This window comes from Ictidomys tridecemlineatus, chromosome 12, assembly GCF_052094955.1.
Source record: "Ictidomys tridecemlineatus isolate mIctTri1 chromosome 12, mIctTri1.hap1, whole genome shotgun sequence".
NCBI lineage: Eukaryota > Metazoa > Chordata > Mammalia > Rodentia > Sciuridae > Ictidomys > Ictidomys tridecemlineatus.
In genome coordinates this window covers 39,905,409-39,925,448 of record NC_135488.1, presented here as the reverse complement: position 1 = coordinate 39,925,448, position 20,040 = coordinate 39,905,409, and the positions used below count along the sequence as shown (strand labels likewise).

The following is a 20,040-nucleotide window of genomic DNA, read 5'->3' as shown; positions in this document are numbered from 1 at the left end:
AGTAGACTAATTCATACTTGTATCTAGAGTACATTAAAAAAACTATTAAAACACAGCAATAAAAAGACAACCCAATTTAAAAAATGAAAAATGGTATGAATAGTGTTTCAAAGATATATGTATGGCTAATAAACACTTGAATCATGCTCAACATCATTGGCTATTAGGAAGATGTAAATCAAAATCATAATGACATGCCACTTCATATTAACACTGATGGCTGTATTCAAGAAGACAAAAACAAGTGCTAGTAAGATTGTGGAGAAATTGAACCCTCATACACTGCTGGTGGGGATGTAAATAATTCAGCCACTGTGGAAAACAGTATGACAGTTCCTCATAAAGTTAAACAAAGATTTTTTTTTGTTTGCTCCAACAGTTCCTTTCCTATGTATGTATAGTCAAGAGAAATGAAAACAGTTGTCCGTGCAAAATCTAGTGTATGAATGTTGATAAAAGCATTATGCATTACAGCAAAAACAGAAACAAAATCCAAAAGCCTTTGAACTGATGCAAAGACAAAAAAAATGTTATCTCCATATTATGGAATGTTATTTGGCCATAAAAAGGAACAGAATACTACATGCTACAACACAGAAGCACCTTGAAAATATTGTGCTAACTAAAAGCCAAATACAAAAGGTAACTTATTCTATGACTCCACTTATAGGAAACATCCAGAGTACGAAAATCTATAGAAAGCTGAAAGGTGGTCTCCAGAGTCTGGGGGTGGGGATGGAAAATGTGAGTAACTGTTAAGGGTACAGAATTTCTCTTAAAATATTCCATGAAAATGTTCTGGAATTATCAATGGTGTTGACTGTACGACTGTGTGTACAGACTAAAAATCTATTGGATTATATAGTTTAGAAGAGTGAATTTGAAGATGTATTAGTAAAACTGTCATTACTTTTAAAGAAAAAGGAAGCTAATACAGACATACAAGTTAAGATTATCTTTAAAATTAAACACAGTAGCCAGATATAGTTTTGTCCCTTAGGTTAAAGTACTTTGGGAAATCACCAGGCCACTTACTGTATGGATTTTCTTCCCTGGTTTTCCCCCTTCCCTGTAGGGTGGGTTCTGTATGATGATGTTCCATCTAGTCACCCAGCCTGCCTGGAGCTGCAGCCAGAAGATAGCTGTCAGCAAACAGCAGCCCTCCCTTCACCCCTCTCCTGCCCTGAGGAGGACACAGGTCACAGGAGTGTTGGCCTGTGAGTTCTGCTGCTCGATTTCCACCGCAGGCCTGAGTGAGGCCGACACTCCTTTCTGTAAAGATTGTACCCTGTGATCTCAACCTCGAAAGAACTCCCAGTCAGAGTCGTGTAAGATGGGCAAGATTATATGCATTTGAAGGGGGAAGACTAGGGGAAGCATTTTCCAATATGCCATTGGCTATGTTTTGAATTTTTACCACACTTTATGGACAGAACTGTGTCACATTAAAATTCATATATACAAGTCCCAATCCTCAGCACACCTTGGAATGTGACTGTCTTGGGAGATGGGCCTTCAAACAGGTAATGATGGTTGAATGGGGTCCTTATAGGTGGACCTTAATCCAAGAGGACTGATGTCCTTGCAAGGGGAGAGGCTGAGAGAGTTGCCAGGAAGGAGAGCACAGAGGAAATGTGGGAGGACAGTGAGAAGGCAGAAGCTAAGGAGAGGGCAGGGCCTCACGGAAACCAACCTGTTAGCACCTTGATCTCGCACGTCCATCCTCCTGCACTGTGAGGAAATGCATGGCTGCTGTTTAAGCTACTTAGTCTCTGATGATTTATTATAGGACCCAAGCAGACTAACACACCGTTGGAATGTGATTTGGGGGTTTGGGTTTTTTTATTTACCTCCTGTAAGAATAATTATGGTAGACAGTTGTGGTAATGCACACCTGTAATCCCAGCTACTCAGGAGGCTGCAGCAGAAAGGATGGCAAATTCAAGGCCAGCATGGGCAGCTTAGTGAGACCTGTCTCAAAATAGAATTTAACAAGGGCTGGGGATGTAGCTCAGTGGTAGGTAGACTGCGTGTTCAGCTTGTATAAAGGTTGGAAACTCGGCACTGCAAAGCAAAACAAAACACACAAAAAAATAATGCAGGGAGGAAATGAGGTAACATCCTGTCAATTTTCAAATTCATGGGATGAAGAGGGTTCCTTTTTCATTTTGTTGGGGAACTGGGGTAATATAGTGAAAATTTTCAGAGTCATGGGATGAAGAAGATGAAGGATTTTTTTTCTCTTTTGTGATAGGAGTGTTCTGCTATTCTCTCTCTCTCTCTCTCTCTCTATATATATATATATATATATATATAGAGAGAGAGAGAGAGAGAGAGAGAGAGAGAGAATATATATATATATATATATATATATATATTTAATTTAGAGACTGGGTCTTAGTTGCTAAGTTTCTCAGGTTGGCCTTGAATTTGCCATCCTCCTGTCTCAGCTTCCCAAGTACCTGGGCTCCCGGACGTGCCCACCATGCCCAGCTGGGAGAGAGTCTTTTTATTCCTGCTCTCAAGTGCTCCTTCCTCACAGGTCTCCTGCAGCCAGGTCTCTGTGCTCATTCTCTGTATCCTCTTTCCTTGTTCCATCTCTGAGGCTCCAACTCCAGTTGGCCTCTCCTTAGGGAGGACGACTTTTCCACCATTTTTTTCTAATTTAAAATGACATTCCAATCTGGAGTGCCATCTCATTTACACCTACTCTGTAAAATTCTTTCAAACACTTTAAATGTAACAAAGTAATTATATATATTAAATAATATATGTTGTTCTTCAAACTTAAAATGAAAAACAACCCCTGATCCATCCTGTCCCCCAACCTCATGCCTGTCCTACAGTCTCTAATTCTTTTTGCACTTTCTTGTGCTATGTATTTTCCTGTTTTTAAACAATATGCTTCTGTTACTGATGCTTAATTTTCAGTGATCCAATATAAGATTAACTTTTCATTATAAAGTGTGAGGATTTATTTATTTATTTAAAAAATTTTAACTGTATTGGAGACTAAACCTAGGACTTCCCTCTTACTAAGCACAAACTCTTAACTCGGAGCTACGCCCCCAGCCAGAGAATTTGGTTTAGTTTTCCAACTCTTATCCTTCCCTCAAACCATAGGATAACCCCCCCCCCATTCTTCCACTGTAGCAATATAAGAACATTTAGTTAAAACCAACATTCAGTGATTTGGTTTTTTTGCTTAAATTAATACTGTTCACAGATAGGCTGGATCTGTATATAGGATGGCATATTTCTCTCCTTGTAAAGCTTAGCTCTCCTTGGTGTTGAGCATTCCTCATTTAAAGTTTTGTTTAATTATCTTACCATTCAGCCCTAGTTCTTTCTCTAACTTTGTCAGAGCTGTCAAGTTCCTCTCAAGGCTATTTCTCTCAATCAGATAAAGTCTCAAGCTGCTGGTTCCCCTGGTGCCTCAGACTTCCTGTCTCACACTAGATCTGGAGCTTTCTGGACCCTTTGCATGGCCTGGATCCTTGCTGGGGGAGTTCCCTTTGAGTCATGTTCTTTAGTATTTTCTGAGAAAGTATATTTGGAAAGTTTTTGAAACATCAGGAAACGTCTTCATGCTACTCTCATTCTTGATTAATAGTTTGGGTCTAAAATTGTTTAAAATATCCTCCCTCATGTTTTTGAAGGTTTCGTTCCGCTGCCTTCTAGCTTCAGTGTTTTCTTGACAAGTTGAACGTTGATCTGGTTTCTAATCTTTTGTTTGTGATGTTTCCCTTCTTTTCTCAGGAAGGGCTTAGGATCTGCTTTCTGGATGCTCTAAAATAGCATGAGCATCCGCCTCAGCATGGGCCTCTTTTTGTTCATCCTCTTCAAATTGAGACCTCAAAGTTCATTTTTCATTGAAAGCGGGCCCTTGTAACGTGGAGACTCGAATTCTCTAGTTCTTGGACATCATGTGCTTTTTATTTGTTTGACATTATTGTACTTTTCTCCCTTCTCCTTTGTCTGTTCTTTCTTTACAAACTATTTGTCAGATGTACAGTCATTTAGACCAACTCCTTGTCTTCCCCCTCCTTCTTTCTGTCTCTTTATTTTTTTCTTATCTTGGCTTGTTCACGTCCTACAGGAGTTCCTGGGAAATCATCGGCAACCTCAGGCTCCAGCCCTTCTACTTCTATTCATTTTTGCAATTATTATTTCTTTAATTTCCTTGTTTCTGTTCCACTTTTTAAAAAACACTCTCTGGTTGTTGTGTAAAATGCATTATTTTGCTCATCCTTCTCTGAGAACTCTCATTATAGATTCTTAAAAAGCTCCCATCTGCTTCTTGTGTTGTCTCTTTTTATTTTTCCATTGTCTTCTGCTTGTTTGCTTGTTTCTTTGTTTTGTTGTCTGTCTTTCATAAAAAGTCATTTTCCAAGAATCTGAGATACTCTGAGATACAAAGTAGTTTCAGGTCCTGGGTTCATGCTGGATGGTTTTTGACCTTGTCCGCTCAGTGGGGGGACAAGGCAGAGAGCTGGCTTTTTCACAGAGGTAAGCCTAAATGTTAGTCGGCATAGGCCTTTGTTCTTGAAGTAGGCACTTTCTTTACTTTCTTGATGATGCATGTGAGGAAAGGACCCTAAGGTGTCTCTTAAACATCCAGCCAACACTTCTTATTTTCACTCATGTCTCACCTGTGCCTTTAGAGGAAACAGGGGATGGTCAGAGCTGCTTGGCACGACTTTCCTCCTCAGTTTTGTGCGATGACAGACCTCCCAAGTCTCTTTAGACCTGTGATTTGTTCACCCTCTAGACCATTTCTATCCCATTCCAGTTCTAAAATGTCATTGCTATCTAGCTTGCTGTTTTCCACCTTCTTGTTCCCTTTCTTTTTGCAAACTTATAGCCATTTAATACCATCTGCTTTCATTTTCATCAAGTTTTGGGAGAGAGAATAAATGCCTGAGTTCTATACACTTTATTTAACCTAAAGTCTTCTCAATTTTTAAATTACTGAGTTAAATTCAGCCTCAAATGTTCTTACTTATAAATTCTAGGAGGATTAAGATTCTCTCTTCTCCATATTCACCACCTTCCACTCTAATACACACTGCCCCCCTCCTATTCTAAAAACAACAATTATAATTCAGAGAGTTTCTGGGACTTCCTTGCTGGCTGCTCCATCTTTTCAGATGTCCCATCAGGGTTTAGGACTCTGTCACAATGCAAAAAGTTAGTTTAACCAAATTCTAACATGTATCTTCTTCAGAGTCTACACTAAGGTGACCAATCCAGCTCAATGCTGGTGTTTATTAAATTTAAAAGACATGCTGATCAGTATCACAGAGCTATTAGTTATGTGAGCTCCAACTGGGAGACTCCAGGATTATGACTAGCCCCCTGTGGCTATGAAGTAACTGAAGTGCAGCTAATATGGAGGCAAAACTGAGTTAACATTTCAGTTATAGCCACGCATCCATTCATGACAGGGATGTGTTCTGAGAAATGCGTCACTCAGCAATTTTATTGTTGAATGAATATTGTAGTTTGTATTTCCCCAAATCTAGTTGGGATGAGTCAGTCACCAAGATCTCTTGATACAGTCAGTGATGAAATCCAAAGGCAGAGTAAGTACAAGATGCATGAAATTGCTGTGGGAAGAACATGGTAAACCTTTTAATTGATCAAGACACTTTTTTAAAATAAGTAGGTATGTTATAATAATAAATTATCTAAAATAACAATAAAAATATATAGACCAGTAACATAGTTTTTTCTTAGCATTATCAAGCATTCTGTCCTGTACATTATTGTATGTACTGCACTTTTGTACAACTGCAGCACAGTGGGTGTGTTCATACCAGTGTCCCCATAAACATGTGGGTTATGTGTTGTTACTGCTTTACAATGGTTGTGATGTTACCAGGTCATAGGAATTTTCAGCTGTATTAAAATCTTATGGGACCACCATTATATCTGTGATATTGTTGACCTAAATGTTGTTAGGCATAAATGTTATGTTATCATTTAAACTGAATTCTGAATGACCACACATAGTGACTAACATATTGAACAATAGAGCTCTAGAGGCTCACAGACATTTTCTCTGTCTTCATTTTATAGTATTTCCTCTGACATGAAGAGAATTAAACATTTCAGCTTGTTTCCAATGAAGCAATGTACTACATGCATAAACCACATATGTAACAATATAATTGGGACATGAGTGTTTTGCACAGATGGGTGACATTAGAGGGTAGATTAACTATAGGATAACACATACTTGAAATAAAATTTGGAAAGAAAATGTATATTAAGGCCAATAGCTGTGAAGAAGTGTAAGAAGCAGGAACACAATGTATGTTGTTGAATGAGATCAGCTGTCACACAGGACAAGAGGAAGTCCCATTCTTATTGACCCAGTGCTGGCTGAATACTCAAAGAAAATATTTCTAAGTCAAATTCTGAAAGAATACTGCAGTTTGTACCTTAGCAAGATTCCAGTTTATGTAGGTGCTTCTAATTGATCAGAATTCTTCTCTTTCTTTTTTTTTTTTTTTTACATAAAATGCTAGGCTGGGTGTGTAGCTCTGTGGTAGAACGATCGCCTAGCATGCATGAGGCTCTGAGTTCTGTCCCCAGCACTGCAAAAAATGCAAATCAAACAAAATGGAATGCAGATTTTTGTACCAGCTGTCCATCAGTCACCTTTCAGAGTTAATGCGAGAACATTTCAATCTTTTGTCCTTTGGCTCAGTACCCCTGTGGTGTAAATGAGAGAGTCACCTGTTTGGTTTTTTTTTAACCTTTATTTTATTTATTTATTTATTTATTTATTATTGGTGCTAAGGCTGAACCCAGGGCCTCACCCATGCTAGGCATGTGCTCTACCACTGAGCCCCAGCCCCAGCCCTGGGTCACTTGTTCTGTGGGGGTTATTAGTACAGATTCTCTGTCTTGTAAAGAAATCAAACAAACTGGTTATAATGCAGGGGAAGCATCTGGAATCGGACATGCCTCATTAGTATATTTCCTAACTAATTCTCCCTGGCACATGGAACAAACTTACAATCATTGTATATAATTTCTCAGATTCTGGTTTTTTTTTTAGATGTAATAGGAACTAACAAGAAAACACAAGATTTGCTTTCCCCTCCCTTCTCCCAGGGCTCATTTCTTCAGGGAGAAGAGCCTGGTCCATGTGGAACTGTGCGGGCTCTGGGAAGGGAATTTCTTTCTTCCTGTTATTTTTTTTTCTTTTTGTAACTTGGAATTGAACCAAAGGGTGTTCCACCACTGAACTATATTCCCAACCTCCCAACCTTTTGTTTTGTTTTGTTTTGAGGCAGTCTTGCTAAGTGCCAAGGCTGGCCTGGAACTTGTGATCCTCCTGGTTCAGCCTCCTGAATCACTAGAATTATAGGTGTATGCTTGGGAGAGGGATTTCTGAGGAGTTGGATACCAGCTGTACTTTTGTTAGATGCTTGTAAATCATTAACATTTTTATATAAATCCAGAGATAAGGAAATACAAACAAAGGTCAGATAAATTGCCCTAGATCATAAAGGGATCAGAACACTGTCCCTATAAAAATGGATGCCAGGGGAACCTTTCTACTATATCCACCCCTGGTGGGTGCTTTCAATGGCAGAATTAACTACGCCACAGACACAGAGAGCCCCAGTGATTTATATAAGGAAGAGAGTGGCTGTTGTGTTGGCTATAATTTGCTTTAAAATTCTTTAATGCAGGATATAGGTGATATATGCATCTGATAGTTGATTTTAAGCATAGAGAGAGTGCCAGATACTGTAATCCTAATCATGAATACACATTCTAGGGCTAGCTAGGCACATAAAATCACCTACAATCCAGCTGCTTTTTTTTCTAGCCAACAATAAAATTGAAGAGCAAAGTGTGTGTGTGTGTGTGTGTGTGTGTGTGTATGAGAGAGAGAGAGAAAGAGAGAGAGAGGGAGAGGGAGAGAGAGAGAGAGAGAGATATGCTGGCGATCAAACCCAGGGCCTTGTGCACTCTAGGCAAGTACTCTACTATGGAGCCACTACCCAAGCCTTAGAAGAGCAATTTTGTTGGTGAAATTCATTATTTTCAAGAAAGTGAGCTGGCTAACATTGATAAAAGCTTTCAGCTCTCACCATCTGGATGGTATCTAAGGCCTGACTTCAATGGTGGTATGTCCAGTTTCCTGCTCAGGAGTCTGATGGCCTGATCAGTTTACTTTTAGGATGCAATTACATTTTTGTTTTGAGATAACATTTAATGCAAGGTATGGTCTGAGACCTGAGCTCTCAGAAGTTCAATGTAGGACCACACCTGGGATTCCTTCTTAATAAGTGTTTAATAAATGTATAGCAAAACTTGGTCTGTGATGCTTCCATTTGAACAAATGACCTCTCTTTATGGAATATGGGGAGGGGAGACCTAGAGTCTTCATCTATCTCAAATCAGTGGTGGCCAAATGAGCTAAGGTCTATTTGCAAGAGTGATTGAGTGTGGATAGGTGTGATAGTCAGCTCTGCATTGCTGTGACCAAAATATCTGGCAAGAACAACTTTTAGGAGGAAAAGATTATTTTGGCTTATGGTTTCAGAGGTTCAGTCCATGGTGGTCTAACTCCATTGCTCTGGGCCTAAGATGAAGTAGAACATCATGGCGAAAGGTGATGGAGGAGTCCTGCTCTGTTCATGGTGGCTAGGAAGCAGAGAGAGGGGGAGAGAGAGACAGACAGACAGACAAGTGGGGAGGGGCCTGCAGGAAATATGGAACCTTTCAGAGTACTCCCCCAGTGACCCGCCCCATCCAGCCATGCCCTACCTGCCCATAACTATCATCCAGTCAGTCCATTCAAACTAGGATGGACCAATCCAGCTACAGCTCCCATAATCTAATCCTGTCGCCTCCTGTAATAACACAGGACCTTTGATGGACACCTCATCTCCAAACCACAATAGGTCATCATCTATGACTCACCATCCTCCTTTCCTAGGTGCTTGCCTCTTCCTGTACTTGGGAGGATGCCAGGGCAAGTCCTTCAGTTCTCGTGATCCCAAAACTATTTCAGAATTGCGGGAAGGGGTGAGACATGTCACAAGCATGCCCAGGGTTAGGACTGAAAAACCCAGAGGAGAGTGTAACAGCTACTGTTTAGTACACGTACCTAGGACAAGCCTGTAGCAGGCGTGTGGCCTAGGTTACCTCTTAAAGCCTTGTATGTCTCCTTGAAATATATATCAGTGAAGAAAGTGAAACAGTAAGCGGCTAAGAGATTTGTGTGTGCTGGGAACTAGGGAAAGCGGAATTTTGAATTCAGATCTGCCTTTTGTGAAGTCCATACTGTTTGGCTCTAGATGATGATGATGGTGGCGGTGGCAGCAGCGACAGGGACAGCTCTCATCTTTATTGGAAGTAATGCTAAGTGAAGCAAGTGTGACGCCACTCTGCTTCCATGAATAGACTGAAATCAACTTAAGGCATGTGTCCATGGAAAACACTTTGCTTTGGGACTCAGGAAAGCTCAGGAGCAAGCACGATGTGGGTTATTGGCAAGTTAATTAAACTTTTCTAAGGTGCCTGAGTTTTCTCACCTATAAAGTGGGACCAGTTTTGCTTTCCTTCTAAGTTTATCATGAAAAACAAATGACATGTCTTTTGAAAATACAGCTGTGCTTGGTGCATAGCTCTGCTCCCTTTGGGGACTATTCCCCTAGTAAGATGGGACACCAGGAACCAGGATTGATTCTTTTTCAATCCTAGAAACTTCTCCCACTGCCAGCCTGTTGAACACACTCAGAGAATGTTTCTTGGATTAACTAATCCTGAAAAACTTGTCAGCCTATTCCTGGGCTGCTTGGGACTGATTTTGTGCCCTCAGGATGGGAGGCACTATGGCAGAATGTGTGACTAGACTGGGTGCCTTCACGGTAAGTGCCTTCACTGGGGCACAGGACTGTAGAGACAGGGACAGGAATAGAACCCATATCCTGGATCTCTGGGCTTCCCTTCATAGCACCTACGTCATAAGAGGAAACACAAAGTGAGGATTTGGAGAAGTAATAAAGCTGGAAATGTGAGCAAAAGTCAAGCCAAGAAGAACTTGAAAGCTGTTTTGTAAAGGAAAACAGTCTTTTCAAAAGCATACATTATTGTAAAGATAAAAAAAAGTTGGGGGCTGGGGTTGTAGCTCAGAGGTAGAGTGTGTGCCTAGCATGCATGGGGCACTGAGTTCGTTCCTCAGAACCACATAAAGCAAATTAAGGACATTGTGTCCACCTATATCATATATAAAGTTAAAGCCGGGCATGGTGGTGCACACCTGTAATCCCAGCAATTTGGGAAGCTGAGGCAGGAGGATCCCAAGTTCAAAGCCAGCCTCAGCCTCTTGAGAGGCTCTGAGCAACTTAGTGAGACCTTGTCTCAAAAAAAAAAAAAAGTTAAATTAATGTAAAACTGTAAACAACTTCATTTAGTAACTAATTCAAAATGAATGAAAGTCTGCAGATAACACAAGTGACAGTTTTGGTAAGAACTGATCAGTGTTACTTAGGAACGGAAAACAGAAATGTCTTACAATTTCCTTCTTGTTTTGGGCCTACTATTCTTAGAATACTCAGGTTTTCTTGCCCATTTCTAGCTCCTTTTCATTTTTACTGCTTTATAGGTGTGAAGGGAAGGGCAAGGGGCAGGTTGGGCCCTGTGGCAGGGACCTGAGCCAGGGCTGTGGGTCTAGGAGAGGGATCCCAGCTCAGTGCCACACCTGAGTACAAGCCAGAGTCATACAGATAGCATCGTATGGCACGGTTCCTCCTTTCTGTGAGAAGAGGGTTTTTTCATTGTGGTAATTAGTATTTTTTTTCTTATTTATTTTAAAACTTATTTTAATTATGCAAATCTATAAGTTATTATAATTTGATACATGTATACAGTATGTAATGATCAAATCTTAAGTCAATTTCTTTTAAAACATTTCTTAGTTGTTGATGTACATAATATCTTTATTTATATTTATTTATTTTATTTTTATGTGGTGCTAAGGATTGAACCCAGGGCCTCACACATACAAGGCAAGCGCTCTACTGCTGAGTCACAACTCCAGGCCATTTTAAGCCAATTGTAATCAACAAATAATAATTGTACATATTTATGGGGTGTGATATTTTAATACATGCATACAGTAGGTATAGATCAAATTGAGGTAATTAATGCATCCATTTTTATTTTTTTGGTACAGGGATTGAACCCAGGGACACTTAACCACTGAGCCATATCCCAGCCCTTTTTACTCTTTATTTTGAGACAGGGACTCCCTAAGTTGCTGAAGGTAGCTGCGAACTTGTCATCCCCCAGCCTCAGCTTGCTGAGTCACTGGGAATACAGGCATGAGCCACCCTTCCTAGTGCTTTTCCATTCCTTTATCATTACTTTGTGTTTGGAGCCTTTGAGCTCCTCTGAAAAGAGACTTTTGAGGTTTCTCACCAATCCCATGGGCATTTCAGCCAGTCCCCACTAGCTCCGTTCATGGTACCACAAACCTGTGGTGGTTATGAAGTTTTTGTTTTGTTTTGTGATGCTGAGGATTGAAACCAGGGCCTTACACATGTTAGACAAGTACTTTATCACCAAGCTACATCCTTAGCCCTTTTTATTTTTATTTTTTCGGTACCAGGGATTGAACTCGGGGGGCATTCAACCACTGAGCCACATCCCCAGCCCTACTTTGCATTTTATTTACAGATGGGGTCTCACTGAGTTGCTAAGCGCCTTGCTTTTGCTGAGGCTGGCTTTGAACTCACGATCCTTAGCCTCCTGAGCCACTGGGATTTCAGGCCCTTTTTATTTTTTTATTTTGAGGTAGGGCCTCACTAAATTGCTGAGGCTGGCCTTGAATTTACAATCCTCCTGCTTCAGCCTCCTGAATAGCTGTTATTGCAAGCATGTGCCACGGTTGTGAATTTTGAATGGTGGTGTGCTATCTTTGACTGTTCATGGCCTTACATTCAGTCTGCTGTGTCCCTTGCCCCTGTGATGGTTCTCAGATTTCCACAGGGACAGATGTGTCCTAAACATGCCTGCTTCTCCAGATGTGCCTCACCAATGGCTTCAGGCTAAGGACTAGCATCTTTTCTTGCCTCAGGGTATAAGCTCAGTGGAGCATTTTTGTCCAGGGTAGGAGGGGGAAAGTATCTTTGAAGGTCCTTTACTTTTTTAACTTCTCTCTGCTTTTGTACGGCTTTGGTATGATTTTCAAAGAGTTGAAAATGTGGCTGTCATTGTAAATATAAAAAGAAGATGGGCCAGAGATTTTTTTCAACTCCTTTGTTGATAAGGAGTAATGTGTTAAGATGAATTCAAAGGAGAGTATAAAGAACAGATATATAGGCATAAATGTGGATATTATAATACATTTTTTATAATAATCATTTCATTTATGTAATATTGTTTTATATTGTACATAAATTTTACATCTATAATTATAGTAATTTAAGAATATTAATATTCTAATCATATCAGGGGTGTCAATATGGACCAAAGTTTACTGGCACTGCTTTAGACAAGAATCATTTCCATTACCATCTGTTTTTAACAAGTTACCTTCTAATGTGTTCAGTAGTTTTCAGCATGTTCACAGTATATTCATAAGCACCACCACATTTTCCAAAATATTTTCATCACCCCCAATATGTAATACAATAAATCATGGATGATTATATGCATATTTGTAAATATCACTGAATCCAATCTTACATTTCATCCTTCTTGATAAAACACTCTAGAATTTAATCCCCTACTCAATCCTCAGCTGCCTCCCAACACATGTGGGCAACATTTTCCATCTGGCTCAGGATATGATCTGTTTCTACTTCCCCATCCCCTGGCTGTCCTTCAGTCCTGCTGCTGGGCTCTGCTGGGAGTTTCCTGTCATGGTGGTCCTGGGGTTGGTGAGGTACACGGGGGAAGGTCTGGAGAACAGGCGTTCATGTGAAGGCCCTGGTGGAGTCGCCTGAGGTTTTCATGTAAGTGAAGGCAAATTTCCTCCTGCGGAAAGGCTACTTTGTAGGCAAGGGAAGCTTGGGATTTGGATCTGACCAAATAGTCTCTTCACAAGCCTAGTGTCCTACTCCTTCCCAATCAGGGTCCCCATCTTAGCCAAGGAGCTTGCTAAGGCTGAGCAGGTCACCTCTGCAACAGTTCTGTCACCTGTACAATTATATTTAGGATCTGAAGAAGACCTTGTCTGTCCTGAGGTTATACAGACAAGGGATTCTTTGAATTTCGCCATATGGAGATCTTGAAATGAGAATTTAATTGTTCATGCTTATTTGGTTTTTTGTAATTCTCCCAGGGCACACAGGAACAGCTATCTAATTCTACAACCTTTTGTGATGATTTCTGTTGCCACAGAAATCATGTTTAACACCAGCAAGAGCCCCAAAACCTTGTCCTCCTTCCTCTCCTCTACTACCATCAGTACTAATTTGAGTCCTCCTGCTGCTGCTGAGTGGCACGGGTTCCTAGACTTCCTTCTGTTCCCTACACACGCACAGATTTGTGCATTACCCAGCCAGAATTCCACAGTGAGGAACTGTGGTCACTCTTGGTATCAGCCAGGGTGGGCATCAAACAGAATCTGCCTCTGAATGTTGGAACAGATGTGCTGTGGGCAGGATTTGGGAAGTATCTGTATTCATTTGCTGGGATGGCCATATCAAAGTTCCACAAACTAGGTGGTTTAAACACAGAAAGAGTGTTAGAAGGGGCTGAGATCCAGGCTGGTTCCTTAGCTTCTGGCACTTTTTTGGCATAACTCCAGTCTTCTTGTGGTATTCTCCCTGTGAGTCTGGCTGTTCAAATTTTCTCTTTTTGCAAGGATACCAATCTTATTGAATTAAAATCCACCCTAATAATCTCATTTTAAACTAATTACATCTGCAGTAACTGTATTTCCAATTATGTCACATTCTGAGTTACTGGGGGTTAGGACTTCCACATATGGATTTGGGGGGACAAAATACAATTCATTACACCATCAAGGGGTGATGAGCATGCAGAAATAACTGACAATAGGAAGTTGTTGGCACCCGTGCTGGATGTTCTCCATCATCTCCTCCAGCTACCCTCTCCGACTTTTTCCACCTTGCTCTGTGCTGGGAGGCTGACCTCTGAAACCTACATCCCCAAGCACCCTGACCTCCCACAAGTCTGATTTGGGTAATGGGAGACATAGGTAGGAGCTTTGGGGGTGGGAAGGGAGAAGTCAGGCTGTAATACCCCATCCCCTCCCAACACTTTTTATATTCCTGTGTCTCCATGATTCTTTCCTACTTAATATTGGGCAGGTAAAAGCTCAATAATGTTTAAAACATGGGTGAATGTGTGTGGATTGTGTCAGGAGCACATTCAGTAGTATTAGCTGATGCTCATGAGAGCTTACAGTGTGTCTTGTCTGCATTGTTATAACAGAAAACCACTAACTGGGGGATTTACAAAGAACAGAAATTTATTTGGTATTGGAGGCTGAGACATCCAAGAGCATGGCACCAGCATCTGGCGAGGGCCTTCATGCTGTGTCATCCCTGGTGCAGGGCAGAAGGGCAAGAGAGGGAGAGCAGGAGACAGGGACAAATTTGCTTTTATAATAAAGCTTCTCTTGTGATAACGAACACACTCCTGAGATAATGACATTAATCCATTCATCCATTAATTCAATCCATTCCTAAGAAGAGGTGACCTAATAACCTCTTAAAAGTACCACTTCTCAACACTATTCCATTGGGGACTAAGTTCCTAACCCATGACCTTTGGAGATATAGCCAAACCATAGCACTATATATTCCAAGTGCTTAAGTATATACTACTCTGCATAGTTATACAAGGGAGGTACTGTAAGTATTCCAATTCTGTGACTGCATAAACTGAGATTCACTGAGATTTCTATCTTGCCCAAGGTCAAGGTCACACAGCTAACTAGCAGCAAGTTTGGGATTTGATGTAGGGCTGCCAGCCTGCACAGGCTGCCCCAAACCACAATGCCATATTTGTTGATCTGTTTTCCAGATATGCCCTCCCCTACTGGCCTGCATGGCAAGTCCGTATTCATTTTTCAAGTTCCCATCTAGCAATGGTGGTTCTCTGGAGCTTTCTCTGTCCCCTTCCCCAGGAGCTCGCCATTCACACTGTGTTCTCACTCCTCCCTGAACACGTGGCTTTTGATTTCCACTACACCTTTCTGCATCTGTTTCCCTACCTGTGTGTTCTTTAGGGCAGGCCCATCTCCCATTTATTTCTGCAACTTCAGGGCAGAGAAGGATATTGGAGAGTGGCAGGTGCCAGAGAATATTTCTGGAAGGAATATTTTCTTGTCATCCCTGACTGCTGTGTACACCCTTGTGTACCCTAGGCTCCTGATTATATCTGACTCCCTTAATTGTTTTCCCCCCAGGGAAGCCAGTCCTTGACCACTGGCTTCCCTGCTGTCCAGGTGAGTGGTCTCGACTGTCTGTTTCCCGCAGGGCTCTCTATCAAATCTGATCAGGGTTTCTGTTTCTTTTTATTTTTCCTTTTGGAACCAGGGATTGAACCAGGGGCATTCAACCACTGAGCCACATCCCCAGCCCATTTTATTTTTTTAAATTTTAAGACAGGGTCTAGCTAAGTTGCTAAGGCTGTATTTGAACTTGTGATCCTCCTGTGTCAGCCTCTCACACTATTGGGATTACAGTCATGGACACCCCACTCGACTACTCAGGGTTTCTGAGATGATCCTTTTGGTCCTCTGCAAACAGGTTCCTAGGCTTTTTTTTTTTTTTTTTTTTTATGGTGCTGGGGATTGAACCCAGGGCCTTGTGCATGTGAGGCGGGCACTCTACCTACCACCTGAGCTGTATCCCCAGCCGGGTTCCATTTGGTCTTAGGTGTCCTGTAAGGATTTAACTAACACTTTTAAGTTCTATCCTAGTTAACAGTCACACTGTAAGGGATACCTTTGTTAAAACTGAGGTGCAGGGATATTCTGATAGACTTTTTCTTTGCCTCTTTGGCTAGGATGTTGGATTTAACTGCTTCGCTGTGGAGATTGCTCTGAGCGCAACCCACCCTCCATATTCAAGGACAGCTGTTATGTGTCTTTTTCTAAAATAGCCTTGAGAAAATACTCATTTTAAATGTTTTTATTAGTACATTATACTTAATCATAATAGTGGGGTTGTGACATATTCATAGATGCATATGACATAATTTTGCTCCATTTCAATCCCCAGTACTGGCCCGTTCCCTCCCTATCCCCTTCCTCTATGCTACTGATTTTCCTTCCATTTATTTATTGTTTTTTAATTGCTGCATTATAGTTATATATAAAAGTGAAATTTTCTGTGATATAGTCGCGCATGCATACAGCATAGTTTGGTCCATTTTGTTCCACAGTTCCACCCTCTAATCCCTCCTCCATTCCCCTTGATCCCTCTCCTCTACCCACTATTCTCCCTTCTGTTTTCATGGGATTCCCCCCTTCTTAAATTTCTTCATTCCTCTCTAGCTTCTGCCTATGAGAAAAAACATTCTATCCTTGACTTTCTGAATTTTGTTCATTTCACTTAAAAAATTCTCCAGTTTCATCCATTTACCAGCAAATGACATAATTTCATTCTTCTTCATGGCTGAGTACATATTGTGTACATATACCATATTTTCATTATTCATTCATTTGTTGATGGGCACCTTGGCTGTTCCACAATTTGACTTTTGTGCATACTCTGTAAATATTGACCTATCACTACAGAATGTCTAATTTTAGTTCTTTTGGATAAATACAAGGAGTAAGATAGCTAGGTCATATGGTGGTTCCATTCCTAATCTTTTGAAGATTCTCCACAGTGTTTTCTAAAGGGGTTGCACTAATTTGCACTCCCACCAACAATGTACATTTCCCATCCACCTCCTTGCTAGCATTTATTATTATTTGTATTGTTGATGATTGCTATTCTGACTGGAGTGAGATGAAATTTCAGTGAAATTTTGATTTGCATTTCCCTGATTGCTAGGGACTTTGAACATTTTTTCATATATTTGTTGGCACTTTATATTTCTTCTTCTGAGAAATGTCTGTTTAGATCTTTTGCCCATTTACTGATTGGGTTATTTGTTTTTGGGGTGTGTGTGTGTGTGTGTGTGTGTGTGTGTGTGTGTGTGTGTGTTTAGTTCTTTATATATTTTTGCACATTAATCCCTTGTCAGAAGAGTAGATGGCAAAATTTTCTTTCATTCTATAGGCTATTTCTTCCTGCTTTTGTTTCCTTTGCTGTGCAGAAGCTTTTTAATCTGAAGTTATTCTACTTATTGATTCTTGGTTTTATTTCTTGAGTTTTAAGAGTCTTATTAAGGAAGTCAGTGCCTGAGCCAATATGTCCTCACTCTAGGGTTTCTTCTAGCAGTTGCAGTGGTCTGACACTTGCCTCAGGTTCCCCAACATCTCTGCCTTTTCTGCAGCTCCAGCTGTTCCCTTGTGAGAGCCTCACACACGTGTCTTAAAAAGTAATGATATCTGAGTGATGGATATGCCAGTCACCCTGGTAGGATCATTGCACGCTCTACACATGTACTGAAATATCATTCAGTGCCTCATAAATATGAACGAGTATGACGTGTCAATTAAAAAATTGTTTAAAAGTGTGCCGTGTTAAAAAATCCGAACAAATTGTTTTTAATTTTCATGCTATTTTGGGGTGAATTAAACAATGTTATCTGAACCCAACGCACTTGGGTGTACTGGCCTGCACTCCTCATTCCGTCCCTCCCAGGACAAACGGCTCTGAGTTGGGCAGCAGGACGTCGTTTCCCCTCGGTCCTTCACACCACTTCGAAGGAGATGCGTGGGGGGCCGCTCCGCCACCCGAGCTCGTTCCCAGGAGCGGCGACCAGGGCCGGAGCGCGGCGCTGCCCAGGCTCTCCCAGCGATCTCGGTGGGGCCTGGAGGGAGGGGACCTGGCAGCGGGACCCGACTTCCTCCCTCCACTCCGGAACTGTGAGCCCGAGCGGCCGGGACGCGGAAACCCGGGAGGCGCCGCGGGAGCCGGCGGGGCGGGGGCGGCCGGGGGCGGGGCCGGCGGCGGGGCGGGGCGGGGCCGGGGGCGGGGCCGCGCGTGGGCTGCGCCGGGTGCGCGGGGCGAGCTGCTCCCGCTGCGCTCCCGGGACTGCGAGCGCTGGGCACCGGCCGGTCTGCGGTTCCCCGCGCGCAGCCGCCGCCGCCGCCGCCTCCTCCCGAGCGCTGGGCCCGGTGCGGCCGGTGGCCGCGGCGATGTGAACCGGGGCCCTCGAGCGCGGCCGGATCGCCGCGATGTGGCTCAAGCCCGAGGAGGTGCTGCTGAAGAACGCCCTGAAGCTCTGGGTGACCCAGAAGAGCAGCTGCTACTTCATCCTCCAGCGGCGCCGCGGGCACGGCGAGGGGGGCGGTCGTCTCACCGGTAAGGGGCTCGCTGGGGTGGGCCGGGCCCCGGGCCTCGCTCCCTGCCTGGCCCGCAGCTCCCAGCTCGGGGCTGAGTCGCAGGTGGCGATTTCACGGGAGACACCGGGCCAGGACGGCCCTGCCTCGGGTTTGTTTTCCTTTCTTCTGCATTTCTCGTGCAAGCTCCCGAGGAGGTTGAGCCAGAGGGACTCGCGGGCTGGTGCATTTTTCCCGGGTGAGGCAGGTGTCTTTGCCACCTGGCCGGGTGAGCACCTGGAGGTCAGACTAGGTTCCAGGAATTGGAGAAGAAACGCCGACTGGAGCTTGGCCACAAGGCGCGCGGGAGTGGGGACGGTGGGGGGATGCCCCCTGAGAGGAGAGTGGACCTCTGTGCTGGGTGCCAGGTGACAGCGGGGCCTCAGGGCAGGCCTGGACTTGGCCATCTGGACGTGGCTGAGGCTCCAGGTGGTGTCGCGGCCAGGGACTCGCGGCCAGTCCATGGTGAGGCGCAGCTTGGGAGGTCTGGTGTGTGGGCCTGGGACTGTCTCTTCTTGCCTAGGGGAAACTGAGGCAGTGTGATTCCCAAGCTTATGATCTTAGCAAAAATAAGCATAGGTTGCATACTCCTTCAGTATCTTCGGAGGAATGATAGGGAAAAACAAAACAAAACAACAAAAACCAAAACCAGACAAAGAAACCTCAGGCTTATGAAGTTGATGAAAAATAAGGCTTTTTTTTTTTTCCCCCTAAAAGTTATGATCCAAAGCTTTTGGAAATTGAGGCCAGCTTGCATTCACTAGAATGCCTGTTTAAACAGATCAATGAAGGAAAATTCGGTTGTACTTAGGGGACCTATCTGAAATTTTCCAGTTGCAAAATCTGAATAATAGTGACCTTTTGTCACAGTCTTCCTACAGAGAGAAGCAAGGTTGGAAAAGTCAAAGGACCAGGATTGGGTCCCCAGGTTAACTGTTCATGACTCTTGTGCCAGTCTGGGGAAGGCTTTATCCAGGTCTTGTAAAGTAGGGGAAATGGACCAACATGGCAAAACCAAAAGTTCAAGGGGAGTTACCTCTGGTAATTTAAGCTCAGAGAAAGCTGGCAGCTTGTTTTGTTAGAGGAGGGAGACTTGACAGAGACCCCAGGAGTGGGTAGGAGTTGGCAGGATTCTAGGTGGAAGGGGCAGTGGAGGGTTCTGGATGGAAGTGGGGTAAGGCAGTGGGGGATCAGTGGTCCTGGTGGGTAGCAGATGCAGCAGGAGGCAGGAAGCCATAGGGGCCTGGGATGGCCTCTGAGCTGCACAGTGGTGCCTAGTACCCTGGCCCTTGGGAAATAGAGCTTGGTGGAGCTTTGCAGGGCCCAACAGAGGCGAAGAGGCTGGAGAGGGGTTTGTGCCCTGTTCACTGATGGTAGTGTATCTTAATTTATGGCGCCTTAAGTAGGGTACCTGGTTTACAGTAGTCAAGGGTGAGTTTAGGGCTTGGAGATTTTCAAAGTAGGAAGCACAGGACGATTGTCCTACACATTCTGTGTGCTGCTTTAAGAAAGATCTATGAGGGCAGATGAATGAAGGCCTGTCGCCTCCAGGTTATCCACATCAGGCAGGCTCTAGATGTGGAGGGCAAAGC

General features: G+C 42.9%; 1 protein-coding gene across 9 annotated transcripts in view; it reads left to right on the top strand.

The window, feature by feature from the left end:
- The window catches only part of Tbc1d8 (TBC1 domain family member 8), a 154,693-nt gene that overhangs the window by 22,366 nt on the left and 112,287 nt on the right, over positions 1–20,040 (top strand). For 4 of the 9 annotated variants that reach the window (XM_078028583.1, XM_078028579.1, XM_078028576.1 and 1 more), the window contains exon 1: positions 18,110–18,431. The exons of 2 other annotated variants lie outside the window; for them this stretch is intronic. In XM_078028583.1, coding sequence (XP_077884709.1) covers positions 18,305–18,431 — 127 coding nt within the window. In that variant the 5' untranslated portion in view covers positions 18,110–18,304. Of the gene's footprint in view, positions 1–18,108; positions 18,432–20,040 lie in introns of those variants that run through there. 3 more of the 9 variants (XM_078028581.1, XM_078028575.1, XM_078028574.1) reach the window with 1 other exon arrangement.